This window comes from Argentina silus (assembly GCF_951799395.1).
Source record: "Argentina silus genome assembly, chromosome: 1".
In the NCBI taxonomy this organism is placed as follows: Eukaryota; Metazoa; Chordata; class Actinopteri; order Argentiniformes; family Argentinidae; genus Argentina; species Argentina silus.
In genome coordinates, this window is record NC_139655.1 from 14,021,467 (window position 1) to 14,036,466 (window position 15,000).

Below are 15,000 nucleotides of genomic sequence, written 5' to 3' on the forward strand. Positions count from 1 at the left end.
CTTAATCGAGACAAAAAGGTGTAACTAATTGTGTTATTGTGTATTCACTGTTCTTTGTGAATTAAAGGGGTTGCATTTCATGTTCTCTTTTATTTTCACCCCACCGTCATACTTATTGGTCTTTTAGGGTTTAGCATCAATCATATCAGATTACCGTGGATATCCCTATGCAGGACACCCACACACACACAAAGACATGCACACACACACGCACACGCACACACACACACACACACACACACACACACACACACACACACACACACACACACACACATACAGAAGACTAATGAGATGATTAGGTGAAGGAGCCAGCAGGCAGACACTAATAACGGCTCAAGGAGGAGTACTTTATATAATCTCCAGCTGAGGAGAGAGGTATGCAGATTGCACATTGGCTAGGGGGGGTCCGGGGAATGCCCCTCTGGGAAGACATTTAGCTTTTAAATGCTCATTTCTAGTGACTTTTGAGAATAGAATACAGCCAAATCTTAACTTACAGTTAAAGCAATGTTAAAGGCTAAGGGGGGGCTTTGTGGAGGGGCACTTACTGTGCCATTCATACTATACTGAATACCATCTCTCTCTCTCTCCCTTTCTGCCTTTCTGTCTGTCCTTGACTATTACTGCCCTGCAATGAAGTCAACACATGCATACACCCTCTAGACTTAAGATGGTATAATTTCATCAGCGATCATGATCATTCAGATTGGTTCACACTAATGACAGATCAGCCTATGAACTCTATGGGCTTGGAGAGGCACTTACTGTACCTGCTGGTGTGCAGCCTCTCTCTCTCTCTCTCTCTCTCTCTCTCTCTCTCTCCCTCTCTGCCTGTCTGTCTGTTCATCTCTGTCACACTCCTTCCATCATTAAGATAGCACTAGCGCTAGCTAGCTTGCCAGGGGTGGTGTGAGGGCTGCCAAGTTTGGTGACACATCCATTGCTGCTGCTGTACACAACACACACACACACACACACACACACACACACACACACACACACACACACACACGTACGCACGCACGCACACGCACACACACACACACACACACACACACACACACACACACACACACACACACACACACACACACACACACACACAGTAGCACAGTGCCCAGTGGTTGTCCTTCTGCATATCTCATGGAATCTGGCCACTCCAGAGGTCAGCTGTGGGTCAGGGTTCAGAGGTCAGGGGTCAGCCATATTAGGTGCTGTTGTTTTCAGTTTCCAGCTGCAGTGCTGACAGAGAGTTTCCAGGCTGCTCCGACGTTCAAGCATCTGGACATGGGAATGGGAAGTGGGAGCTGGAATTTTCCAGAAGGATTTGTCGGATTATTGCATGAATATTAACCAGTGGTCTCTGTATCCCATATGGCTTTGTAGGGTCCTGTTGTACTAAGACAGGGTCATGTTGTTGTTACCCTAGATAAAATGTTTTCACTCTGGGACCCATCAGCTGAGGTGTATTTTTGAATTACTTAGTTTATGGTACAAAGGCATATCAGAATAATTTAGTTGACACAAGATGTAAAGTTATTAACTTTCGTGAAACCATGGATTTTCCAAATTCGTCCGTAATTATGGATATAATTACAACCGCGAAATTAGTCATTAGTCATCGCTCCAGTGCAAGTTGCAAGTTCCATTCAAAACTTTCTTCAACCTGTATCCCAGTATCCAGACAGATATTCAGCACCCTGCAGGGCTGGTCAGGGGTGGAAAGGAGAGACTGCCTAGATGGCTCTCCCTAGTCTGTGTCTGTGTTTACTGTGGTGAAGTGATCTTACTGTAAGCCAGGGAGGAGAGGGGGGGACAAGAGGAGGAGAGAACTACTGAGAGAGAAAATCACTCATTAAATCGAGCCAAGCTCAGCTCATGGACTTATCTCCCCATCCTCCCCCCTCCACCCTTCCCTCTCACCATTACTTTCCCCTCCCTTCTCCCTAGTCTTTTCTCTCTCCTCTCCAACCCTCTCATCCTGTTCTTCCTTCTCCTCTCCTCCCCCTCCTCACTACCCTCCCTCCCTCTCAGAAGCCCTCTCCTCCCCTTTCCCTTTCTTCTCCTCCTCTCTTCTCCTCCTCCGTCCCTCCCTCTCTCCCTCCCTCCCGCCCTCTGTCTGGTGTTTATGTGAAGTTAGCTCTTGGCAGCACAGACGCTACTCACTAATTTACTCTGGAACACAGCAGATGGAGGGAGCAGATCTCTCTCTCTCTTTGGCTCTCTCTCTCACTCCCTCCTTCTCTCTCTGTCGTCTCCATGCCGTGTGTTACCTCATGCTCTATTAGAACTGGGCACACACACATACACACACACACACACACAGACAGACACACACACACAGACACACACACACACACACAGACACACACACACAGACACACAGACACACACACACATACACACACACACACACACACACACCTGGTCTGCCTCTCTGTAGTGTGTGTTAGTCGTGACTAAGCAGCCTCAAGGACCTCTTTCCTCCTCAGCTCCTCTCCAAGTGAACATACCTGCCTCTGTACTGGCTCCTTCTCGTCTGCTGCTGACTCCCCAAGTACAGGTACAGTGTGTGTGTGTGTGGGGGGGTGTTCTGTTAATAGAAGTTTGTATTTGCTAGACTATTTCTAGAGCGGTTTGCTACTGTAGTGTGGGTGTGAGTGTGTGTATGTGTGTGTCTGTGTGTGTGTGTCTGTGTGTGTGTGTGTGTGTGTGTGTGTGTGTGTGTGTGTGTGTGTGTGTGTGTGTGTGTGTGTGTGTGTGTGTGTGTGTGTAGCTATATATGTAGCTATATAGAATATGTAGCTACCTATACAGTATACAGTATGGAAAGAACTCATTGAAGAATTGAGATCCTCAATTGAGAGCCTGATTTGAGATCCTCAAGAGAAGAACCATTATAGCAGCGGAGCATGTTTGTTTGTGACACTGTGACCCACCGACGTGTGACACCTCTAACAGGCTCTCACAGAGACACGTCTCTTCTCTGTTCCCTTTGGTACTCAGTTTCAGCCCTTCTAAGAAGTGTTAGTTTAAAACACTGACATTCTCATGATTGTAACACACAGCAGCATTCTCGCGTTCCATACTCTGGACCTGACAGGGATTCTTAGGCATGCATTCCATCCTAGTATTGTATTCTAGAAGTCTCCAAAGCATAGGTTCTAGGGATATTCCATTGTAGTGTTCCATTTGAGAGAGATATTCCATTTTAATATTCCATTTTAGAATACCCCCCCCCACCCTCTACCACCCCCCCTAGGAGAGGATCACAGCTTCCTGTCTCTGTTAGTCAAGCAGGGTTTAGATGATGACTACCAAATAGACCCGAGGCTGAGCAGTGCTGGCATCCTCCCCCCCTACGACTTAAGCCCCAGGGGGGGAGGATGCCAACACTGCTCAGACATGCTCAATACGACTGTTGTCTCTTTGCACAGACTCTGCTGCTGCTAGTACAGACCAACCACCAACAAACATTTCCATTTAGTCTGGACAATGTACAGATTATTTTGGGTTAATTTCAAATTTTGCTGGTTGGGCTAAATTTGGGAATTCATAAAGTTTTGCTAGATGTCTGCTCATTGTTTATTTGATAGCCTGAGTAGTGTCATATTACAGATGTGTGGTCTCAGTAATCAGCTCCCCTGTCTAAAACCTTGACTTCAACAGGCTTGAGGAGATCATAGTCGGGGAATAGCTTTTAACCACCCATTCGTACTCAAATCCCCCCGATACAACAGGGATGTTTATTTTGGTCTTATTCGTATTAGATCCTATTCCATCCACAACTTTAGTGTTCATTTATACTTTTTTTTCATATTTTGTTCCTTTCATATGAATCCTTTCAGAATGACTTCAGGTAGATGAGTAGTACGGTTCATTATGCAGTAGTCTCACACAGGCCAGACTCACAGCTATAGCATAGAGAGCACATATCTCATGGGACACACATCCGGCTTTGGTACTAGGTGCATTGGAGATGAAGGGCTCTGTGTGTCCTGGTCTGGTCTGGTCTGGTAAATGTTGTTGCACAAACACTGCTGAATAGTTTCAGGGAGAGAGGGAGAGGGGAAGAGAGAGAGTGAGTGAGTGAGTGAGAGAGAGAGAGAGAGAGAGAGAGAGAGAGAGAGAGAGAGAGGAGGGGGGAGGTGGAGTGATGATGTATCTAGCAGGACGTGGTCCCACAGCGAATGTACGCAACACAGGAGGAGAGAATGTTAGAGTCTTGGCATTGCAGTAATGAAAGGTGTTTAGGGATTTGGGAATGTGGAATGGTGACCATTCCAAAATGGATACTTATTTGGTCATTTATCAGTCATTTTATCAGTCATTTTCCATCTTGTTTACGTCTAACAGAAGATGTATTGTAATGAGATTAGGTGAATCACACACTCTGAACTAGACAGACCTACTCTGTCAGCCAGAGTGGTTGGAAAACCTACAGTAGGCAGACTGTTCTTAGAACCTGATCTTTAACACTAGAAGCCCTGGGCCATTATTACTAACCAAAGTATGCAGAAGGAGGTCAGGAGGTCCATTTGTTGACTTTAGTGTCACAGTGTCATCACTGAATTAGATCAATACCATACAAAAAATACTGCGTTGGTTGTGTTAGTCAAGACTTATTAAATCATTAGACTACCACATTTTGTATTTTAAAGAGCTACATATTGAATATAACATATTGACGGACCAACCCGCGGTCAAATGCATACCCATTACGGTTTAAATGGGTAGGCCATTCATAACTGTAAGGTCGGTTTTGAAGCACCATGATGAGGTGAGCTACGGTAAGGCAGGCCTTCTGGACCAGGTGGTAATCACACCTCAGGACTTCACTTGGAGATGTCAAAAAAAGTGTGGTAATCATGAAAATGCCTTTTTTTCCAGAAAATACTTCCAGATGTGTGATTTTGAAATTGTAAGAACGCTATTATGTTAAAAACAGACATTAGGGGAAAGTCAAGAAGGAGGAGAACATGGGTTTCACAAAGGCAGAGTTATTTTATTATAGTGTCACATTGCCTGTGGACAAGACCTGTGTAAAAAGACATCCCTCTCCTCCTCTCTGGTCCTCTGTCCAGATTTGATCTCCATGTTTTGATCTTTGTCCAGTATTGATCTCCATGTCTGCCTACCTACTGACTGCTTATTGTGCTTGATAATGATAATCACTTTTTTACATGAGATGTTATTGTTTGTCCTAAGAAGAACCTGTTGTGTCTTCTACTCAGGTTATCTTTACAGACCTCTCTTCTTCTTCTTCTTCTTCTTCTTCTTCTTCTTCTTCTTCTTCTTCTTCTTCTTCTTCTATTTCTCTCTTTCTCTCTCCCTCTCCATTGGCAGGAGTCAAACAGCTGCTTTCAATAAGCAGAACTGGGTAGCAATGTGGGAAATGTATTTGAACAATGGGGTAAGATTGTAGAAATAGAACACTAGAATGCTTTTATGAATTCCAACAGAGGTGAAGAGTAACATATGAGTATGATATTCCATACAGGATGTGGTCATTGAATTAGAGTAGTACCCTGAGGAATTACCTTATAATAGTTACAGTGTGTGGTTAGTATTGTTTTGTTGTGCATTGTTTTGGTTCCTGGCATTGACTGCAGCTCCTCAGAAAGAAGTAGAATAATAGGACAACAGCTCATAAATGACTACTATGAACTGCCCTGGAGCTGAGAGACAGAGAGAGAGAGAGAGAGAGAGAGAGAGAGAGAGAGAGAGAGAGAGAGAAGAGAGGGAGAGAAAAAGAGAGAGAAAGAGAGGGAGAGAAAAAGAGAGAAAGAAAGAGATGAAGAGAGATAGAGGGAGAGGGAGAGAGAGAGACGAGAGAGAGAGAGAGAGAGAGAGAGGGGGGGGAGAGAGAGTGAGGGAGAGAGGGAGAAAGGGAGAGAGAGAAAGAGGAGGGGGGAGGTGGAGTGATGATGTATCTAGCAGGACGTGGTCCCACAGCGGACGTACGCAACACAGGAGAAACAGGGAAAAAACAAACTAAATGGGCAGAGTAACGATGGAGAACATATCCGATCAGTCACAGTGGATGTGTGTGTGTGTGTGTGTGTGTGTGTGTGTGTGTGTGTGTGTGTTTGTGTGTGTGTGTGTGTGTGTGTGTGTGTTTGTTCGTGTGTGTGTGTGTGTGTGTATGTATTTGTGTGTGTGTGTGTGTGTGTGTGTGTGTGTGTGTGTGTGTGTGTGTGTGTGTGTGTGTGTGTGTATGTGTTTGCGTGCGCATGCTACCCTTTTTAACTTCATAAAGGCAGTGTTTTATAACGCCTAGAATTTCCTGCCATTTTTGATCAGGAAACCTGGAGCGTGATAACAGTTATTAATAATATGATGTATGACAAGACTATTCCTGTAGATGCATTGTCATCATATCTAAAACAAAACAAGGTCACACTTTATTTGGATAGTCCCCTATAGATGATCAAACTATCAACTGCAACTTGGTTAAGGTTAGAGTAAGGGTTAGGTTTAGGGTTAAGATTAGGGTTAAGATTAGGATTAAGATTATGGTTAGGTTTCACGTTAGGGTTCAGGTTAGGATAAGGGTTAAGGTAGGGTTAGGGTTAGTGGATAGTTTGTTGAAAATAGTTTGTTCACAGTTAGTTGAACATCTACTGAACATCTACAAATCATTTATTTGGGACTATCCAAATAAAACGTTATTGAACACAACCTTGTTATAGATAGAGAACAGAATAGGTGACTGAGCCTAAATGTCAGTATTCATGACAAATATATATGATATTTACAATTAGTTTATCAATTTGTATTCATAGTGTGCACAGTCTGGTCAAAGATTCAGATTCAAAAGTAATGTTTCTAACCTCAATGTCACAAGCGTTACTGTCTCAAAGATGTTTATGACTCATCTGGCAGGCGAACTATATCAAATGCATATGTAACCTTTGTAGTCTACTACGTCAATGTCCCACAAACCTCTTCTTTGTTTACTATGCTTACTATAAAGGTCAGAACTATTTTCTCCATTTAACTGAATTATGTGGTTTAAGACCAGCCACAGAGACGAGACAGTCCATAGAAACATTTACCATGAATATCTGATGTATTGAGAGGAACAGAGGTACCGTAGCACTAGAAAGGAAAATACCAAGGGGTCATTTTTTTTAGTACAGTAATTACTGCAGCATTTGGTTGTGAGGTTTACGTGAGGTTGTACTTCATGTCTCCATGAATTCCAAAGAGGTTAATGATACCAAGGGTTATTTTGTGTGTACTGCTGATTTAGTAGTTGCTGTTGTGAAACATTCTTCAGGCTTAATCTCAAATCATTCAAATTGCCTGGTGTTATTACACACACACACACACACACACACACACACACACACACACACACACACACACACACACACACACACACACACACACACACACACACACACATTCTTCTTTGATAGGGTGAAAGGTCATCAAAGTGGACCACCAGAGACCATGTCTGTTTCTAGTTAACTCGTTAATCTGTGTCACTACAATCCTCCATCAAAGACAACACCTCCTTTCTTTCTCTCTTTATTCTCTGTTTTTCATTTGTCGTTCAATACCCAATATGGGGTTGTTTATGAGGTGCCAAACTACCTTGCAGTTCACCAGGAATGGTAATGATACATGAATGAATTCCATCTGACCAAGTACCACTTTCTGTCTACCACTCTCTCCACTTACTATTTAAAGAGGTTTTAAAGGTTCATCATGCAGTTTTGCTTGTTGCTGCCCCCGCTGGCCGCACTAAACAACTAAAACGTGCTAATAGTGCAAAACCCATGCAAAAGCCAGTGTCATAACCGACACTAGATTTTAGAAAAGCCTTTGTTTCACTACTACAGCACTACTGAACGTGCTTCATCATGTGCTCTCATTACTTGATGGCTACCAATTTATCATGGCCATTTAACACTATTTTTAAGCAAACATTTACATACTGGACGTTTTAAGTGTACCTATATTACTGTACATAACATGACTTCATGTGGAATGCTTGGGTCAGGACAGAAGGATAGTATTTTACTCCAGAGTGTGTTCTGATTCTAGAACACGTATAGTATAGTAGTAATGTTCCTATCAAGAGCAGTGTCTGGTTCTAGAACAGGATCACAGTGTCATTCTAGAACAGCGTCTAGTTCTGGAACAGTACCATCCCACACCAACCATGCCCTAACAATAACACATACCTTGCCCAGCCCGTCTGTCTGTCTCTGTTTCCTGAGAACTGGAACTGTGCCAAAGCTAAATGAGTTTCACGGCCCTCATGGGTCCTGTATTGAAAGGGGGGGGGGGGTTTCTTAAAGACTGTGGCCTTGGGTTTGAACCCTTTCTTGTATTGTCCAGACTTGGAGCTCCTGACCCAGACTTAGCCCTGGTGCGGTCATACAGGATACTTGTCCTCTGTTTAAACCAAACCAAGACAGGATGGAGGGATGGATGGATGAATGGAGGGATGGAGGAATGGATGGATGGATGAATGGAGGGAAGGATGGATGAATGAATGGAGGGATGGATTAATGGGAGGATGGATGAAGAGATAGATGGATGCTTGTCCCTCTGTGGTGTCTGAAGGGTTCAACTCTCAGGGAAAAGTTGAAAACCAAATAGTTCACCCCCTGCTGAGGACTATTTCATTATCCTCTGTCACTCATTATTCCTAAGAAGCTGGAGGATAAATATAATCGTGGTTTTGGGAAGAGCACGTCAGAGTAAGACATGTTATATTACTGTAAGCCCTCAGTAGACCTCTGGCTGTAAGCTCTGTTCATACATGATTTGATGGTTGGTTGATACCACAGATTGGTTCAAGTCAGCGACAATTCCCAGAAAGAATCCATCTTTCTGGTTTTGTGTTCATTTGATAGTCATGCATTATCCAGTTTGAGGTGAAGTGTAAAAGCCTACTCAGGGACATATGAGCAGTAGTGATGCGTTGTACTGCTCGTATGCAATCATGCAGCTTTGAGGGTCTTGATTGTGGAAAAATGTTTGTTTACCTAAGATTGTTTTCCTGTGGTAGCCTTATCATGTTTAATTATCCTCTCTTTTCTCTCCATCCTTTTCTCCCTTTCCCTCTCCTGCCTCCTTCCCCCCTCCTTCCCCTCTCGCATACCTCTCCCCTCCCTCTACCCCCACACCCTCCTCCTTCCCACCTCTCTCCCACACCTCACTCCCGTCTGTCCTTCTCTCCCTGCCTCCCCTCCCACTCCCGGTTTCCCCTACGTCCACGTCCACCCCCCCCTCTCTATCCTCCCCTCCCCTCCTCCCCCAGGGGGACCATACGTGGGCCACCATGTTGGGTCAAAGTGTGCGTCTGCAACCCGTGCCCATCCAGAGTCTGTCTGAGCTGGAGCGGGCACGTCTACAGGAAGTGGCCTTCTACCACCTGGATGAGCGGGACCTCCTTCAAGATCAGCATCCCCAAAGGTACGCTGCTGAAGGGGGTGGGCGCTATCTGGCCATGCTAGAGAGCACTGGGAATGTACAGTGCTTAACTAGACATCAGTACTAGACATTCTAAACTTTAGCTATGGCGCAGTGAAATCACTGTCTTCCATTTGGGACACACACACACACACACACACACACACACACACACACACACACACACACACACACACACACACACACACACACGCACACACACACACACTTACCACCTGCTCCTGCTCATTCCACTACACTCTCAGACTATCTTACCTCCAAACCCTTTAAATAAAAATGAGACATGTTTACCAGAGGGCAGTAAATCCAGTAACACTCAGGTTCAGTGGGATGGAAGAGAGAGAGAGAGTTAGCCTGATCCTAAGAGAGAGAGTGTGTGTGTGTGTGTGTGTGTGTGTGTGTGTGTGTGTGTGCCAGAGTCAGGGGTTATGGAGTGGTTATTCACCCTCTGAGACTCACACCATTAGGTAAGAGGGTTTACTGAGCGTCTCAGTTGAGGCTCTTAATCTTTGCCCTTTTAACCTTTGAACTCCAGTCAGTGTTGTTTATGCTTGCTGGATTCAGCAGCCAAAAAACGACAAACACATGCCTTTATTGTCTTCTATTTTGTACTTTATTTACTTACATCCCTTTGTTTCTATTTTTCCCAACTAATCAGGCAACATCGTGACTCAGCTGTGATCCATCATTACAAAGCTGATTGGTTTGTGTATGTCTACCATATGGTGAACCAGAAACTTGCATGAGAATCAATGTGTTACGCAATGTCGAACATCACTACAGTAGTCCACTCACGTACGGGAACCGTCTCATTTTTCTCTATTTTTTCTTCTTTTTTTCCAAGTGTAGGATGAGAAGGACCTTTTCCCATCCATTGCCGCAAGGCTAGAGTAAACCTAGTGTTCTAACAGAGTAAAGCTAGTGTTCTAACAGAGTAAACCTAGTGTTCTAACAGAGTAAACCTAGTGTTCTAACAGAGTAAAGCTAGTGTTCTAACAGAGTAAAGCTGGTGTTCTAACAGCTAAATTAAAGCATATACACCACTTCATCCATGACCGTCCTGTGAGTGGGATGAAGAGCAGATACAATCGAGATCGAGATTTAAAAAAGATCCAATTTAGTTTCTGCTGAAAAGATCAGTTTGCTGGACATTCTATTTGATTGGACTTGATAACTGAACCATGTGATCCCACTGTAACACACCTTACATGATTAGAACCAGAGCTAATACTCATTCTATGGTATAGTTCAGTCCCTAGTTGAACTATAGAATGGAATTATAGAATAGAATAGAAAATAATAATAGAACAGACTTTAACACTATGAATAAAACAAATACTTTGTTTAAAAAAAAAAAATCCTGGGCCAGGGATCAGTGAACACTGAGGGTTTTACATTCAGCAATGTGTGGGAATCATTTCTGTCCTCTTCCCTGGGGAGTACAGTATTCCTGGAAATGTCCGTCCTGCTCGGACGAGCTAGCTAACCACTCGGGGTACAGTAGCAGGGGGTCCCCAATGGGTTCTGGGCTGGATTCTCTGACCTGGTTGGAGTCCATACCAGCGTCTCTGGTTTGTTTTCACAGGCCTGCTGTGTGTGTGTGTGTGTGTGTGTGTGTGTGTGTGTGTGTGTGTGTGTGTGTGTGTGTGTGTGTGTGTGTGTGTGTGTGCGTGCCTGCATGTGTGTGCTGGTTTCCTGGCATTCTTTGTGAAATCTCTGTTCTTATGGGTCAGTTTAGTGCTTATTTAGCATGTCTGAAATCTTGTTCTCATGGCCCATTGTTTTGGTGTTACCACAGAAACACTTCTATTTGTTGTCTTATTTACTTACTTATTTTTCTTTCTGCATCTGCAAGTGACTGTGCCTTTCTTTCTCTCTCTCTTCTTTGCCTCATACCTCCATCTCTCTCTGTTTCTCTCTGCATTAGCCCGAGGCTTACGCACTCGCACAGAAACACACACACACACACACACACACACACACACACACACACACACACACACACACACACACACACACACACACACACACACACACACACACACACACTGAGCGTTGCTGAGAGATCACCCCTTGTTCTAGATGCTGTCTGTGGAGTAGGAGGAGCTGTAAACGGTGGAAATAAACTTTAATTTCCTGCAGTCATGGGAATTTGACCTCTCCTAACACACACACACACACACACACACACACACACACACACACACACACACACACACACACACACACACACACACACACAGACAGATAGACATAGTATATGGACTTTCTGTAAATACAAATATGATATTAAACATTCAAACACAGCCCCGGAATGGGTGTGGGCAAGACACACGTTTGGGTGGGCTGAGTCCACCCCTGCCCATAGCCACCGCCGGCCTTGCTGTGTACATCAACAAACAAAAGCTTTATGTTGAAATGTTCTATTCTTAGCCAAGCTTGAATAAGGGAAGTTCTCAGAAAATGGAGTAATTAGGGCTATTTAAGTTGACGTGTGGGTGTGTATGTGTGTGTGTGTACGTGCATGCACATAGTTTGTTTGTGTTTTTCTTTCCTTGCTCTTTTCCTACACCGGTGGTGATGTCTTAGTTTGGGTCATGGTTTACATCAGTGTGTGTTTGTTTAGGGTTTTTATGGAAGCCATCCTAACAAGACACGGATGTGGTGGGAGTGGTGGGAGTACACACGCAACCTACGTGAAAGCGTGACATAAGGAAAAGTTACACAGAGGTCTCCAGGAAAACACTGTCCTCTTTGTACTTTGTGCGCAAATAAACATTAATAGGTTTTATTCTTCTGTCCTTTGTCTTTCCTAGAGATACGTAAAAGAAGGAAATCACTGCGAAGGAAGTTTGACTCTTTCTCCAAAGAGAAGAAAGAGCGAGGTAAGCACACACACACACACACACACATACACACACACACACACACACACACACACACACACACACACACACACACACACACACACACACGTCTACTTGACCACTATTGACGTACAGTGACCTTATATGTGTTTAATTCCCTAACAACAACTAATAGTCCAATACCTCTGGAATCACTTGTTTCTGCTGTGCATGTCACTTAAACCACAAGAGACAACAGGCTCTTTCCTTTGTGAGTGAGTGAATTAGTGAAGAGTCATGGTTTTAACTTTTGTCTTTTGTTGACTATTGCAAACACATTCATTGGAGTTAGGGTTAGAGTTAGAGTGTACACACCCGCACATACTTTCAGCCCTCCGCCGACATACTAACTATCCCACACACATTCTGTAATCTTACCAAGGCCCTCCTCTCCATCTGTATGTGTGTGTGTGTGTCTCTCTCTCTCTCTCCCTCTCCCTTCTGTAATCCATGTGGAGTGTGTTAAGAGAGTGTGAGGTCTGAGGCTGATAAAGCGATGTTCTCTTCCTTCAGACAGATGATCAGGTGATTATGCTCCTGGCATCGGTCTGACGGGGCCAAGACCAGGACTAGGGCTAGGAGCAAGGAGCAAGGCCGGTCATGAGCACAGCTATATGGGCAGGCTACAGTTTAGCAATACCCCCTCATTCAAACAGCTATTAGTAAAGGTTACACAGTTCAGCAAACTGCCAAACATTTTGGTGCCGAGCATTCCATGTAAGTGTAATTTAATTGGAATTTAGATTGTAAGACTACAGAGTTACGCAAACTACCCTCCATTTTGGCTCCAACCATCCATGATGTTCTAATTCAGATTCTATTCTAATAGAATTCTAATAAACATTCCATTCTAATAGCCTTCCATTATGGCATTTTACTGTTATGAAACCTTTGCTGCCAACATGGTGCCCGTTAATGTTCCATAATAACAAACAGAATTTGCCAAACTCATATTGAAATCTCTGAGTCACAGACAGTCCGGCAGTCTGCTAGCTGTTCCTTGCCTCCATAGGAGGTTCTAGGTAAATCTCCCTAGTCCCTTAAGACGATGGGACTTAGCCCTCCTTATCAAAGAAGAACATTGAGTTTTGGCGTAGACGCCAGTGGAGCATGCTCTCTGACAGGTTACATACGTGCTGCCTTGTGGTGAGAGTACTACGGACCAGATGCCAGACAATATTTGAAAAAGTTAGTGCTCTTTAGTTGCCTTGCATGCAGTGTTTGCACTTCTGAGACTATCCCAGTGCTTCCATTGAGCCTTTATCACTTGACAGGGAAATCAAGCACATGTTTTTCAAATATTCAAATGGCCATTTTGCCCACGTCTGTTGGAAGCCCTATTTAAGTGGGCAGTGACAGTATAACTCAGGAAACTCTGCTCAACCTTATTTGTTCATGTTAATGTGTTTGGTCTCCCAAGTGAAGAAAAAAAAAGATATACTTAAAGTATACTTAACTATTATATTTCTAGTATACTTGAGTTTAAATATACTAAAGTATATTAATTGATATTAAAATTACCCATCTTAAATTGTACTAAAGTTGTATTTAATATACTAAAATCGTAAATGAAGTAGGTTTTAAGCATATTAAGTATACTTGAAATATGTTAAATTGACCCCTCTTGATTCATATTTAAGTATACTTATAATAAGATTATCTGAAATGTACTTTCAACACACTTAGAATGTAATTTTAGTCATATTCAAAGCAACTGTCAAATAGTATAAAGTATATTATAATTGAATTATAATATTATAATAAATAATTAATAATGTGTCACTAGCAAATTTACTTACTGTATGTACTTTTAATATATTTTTTTATATTCAACCTTTATGAACGCATTAAGTCTCATTGGGGTTGAGGCGGACATGGGACGTAACCATGCAACTCTGTAACTATTGCAGCAGGTCAACTGCCAAGCAAGGAGGCCCATAGGCTTATGACATGTACGTAGTGCATACCTTATATTGGTCCTAATTATGGTCCTATTTATTTGCAGTTATGGTTCGCAACTTAATTCACATAACTGAGGGATAGCAAAACTGAAGGGTAGCAATGTTAATACATTATCCAATCTCAAAATGAGCATTGAAACCAATAAATAACCAAATTGTAAGCGTTGTTGTTAACAAAAACTTACACTTGACATAAGAATGCTGGATAATTTACATGAAATATACTAAAAGTATATAAACATTATATTCTAAAGTAGACATTTTTATTGGGATTTGTTCAGGATATTCTGCAAATGTTCAAAGCTCTTGCTGAGATGGGTTACTCATAGCCCAAGACGACCAAGATGTCCCCCACCCCCCCCCCCCCCCCCCCCCCCCCCCCCCCCCCGCTTAAACCAACATAAGATGTTCTTGCCAGTGACGTACTGGTCTATGCTTTTCAGCATACTATCTGTTTTTGTTTTTTTCCTGAGCTGCCCTTGGCCAGGTCAACTGTTTAAAATGTCAAAATGTTTAAAATACTTTCAAGAGGTATACTGGATTGAAAATAACAGAACATTAAATTCATATGTACTTTTTGGAAATGTACTGAAATAAAAATGAGAGGAAATTAAATTCAAGTAGACTTTCAAAAAGTATATTTGATTACAATTAATAGCATGTTAATCTCAAGTATA

At 42.9% G+C, this 15,000-nt stretch overlaps 1 protein-coding gene across 1 annotated transcript in view; it reads left to right on the forward strand.

Annotated features, from left to right (window-relative positions):
- Positions 1-15,000, forward strand: part of arhgap36 (Rho GTPase activating protein 36) — a 37,791-nt gene that overhangs the window by 12,023 nt on the left and 10,768 nt on the right. The window contains 3 exon segments of the mRNA XM_083675000.1: positions 9,284-9,414; positions 9,416-9,438; positions 12,273-12,341. Coding sequence (XP_083531126.1) covers positions 9,284-9,414; positions 9,416-9,438; positions 12,273-12,341 — 223 coding nt within the window.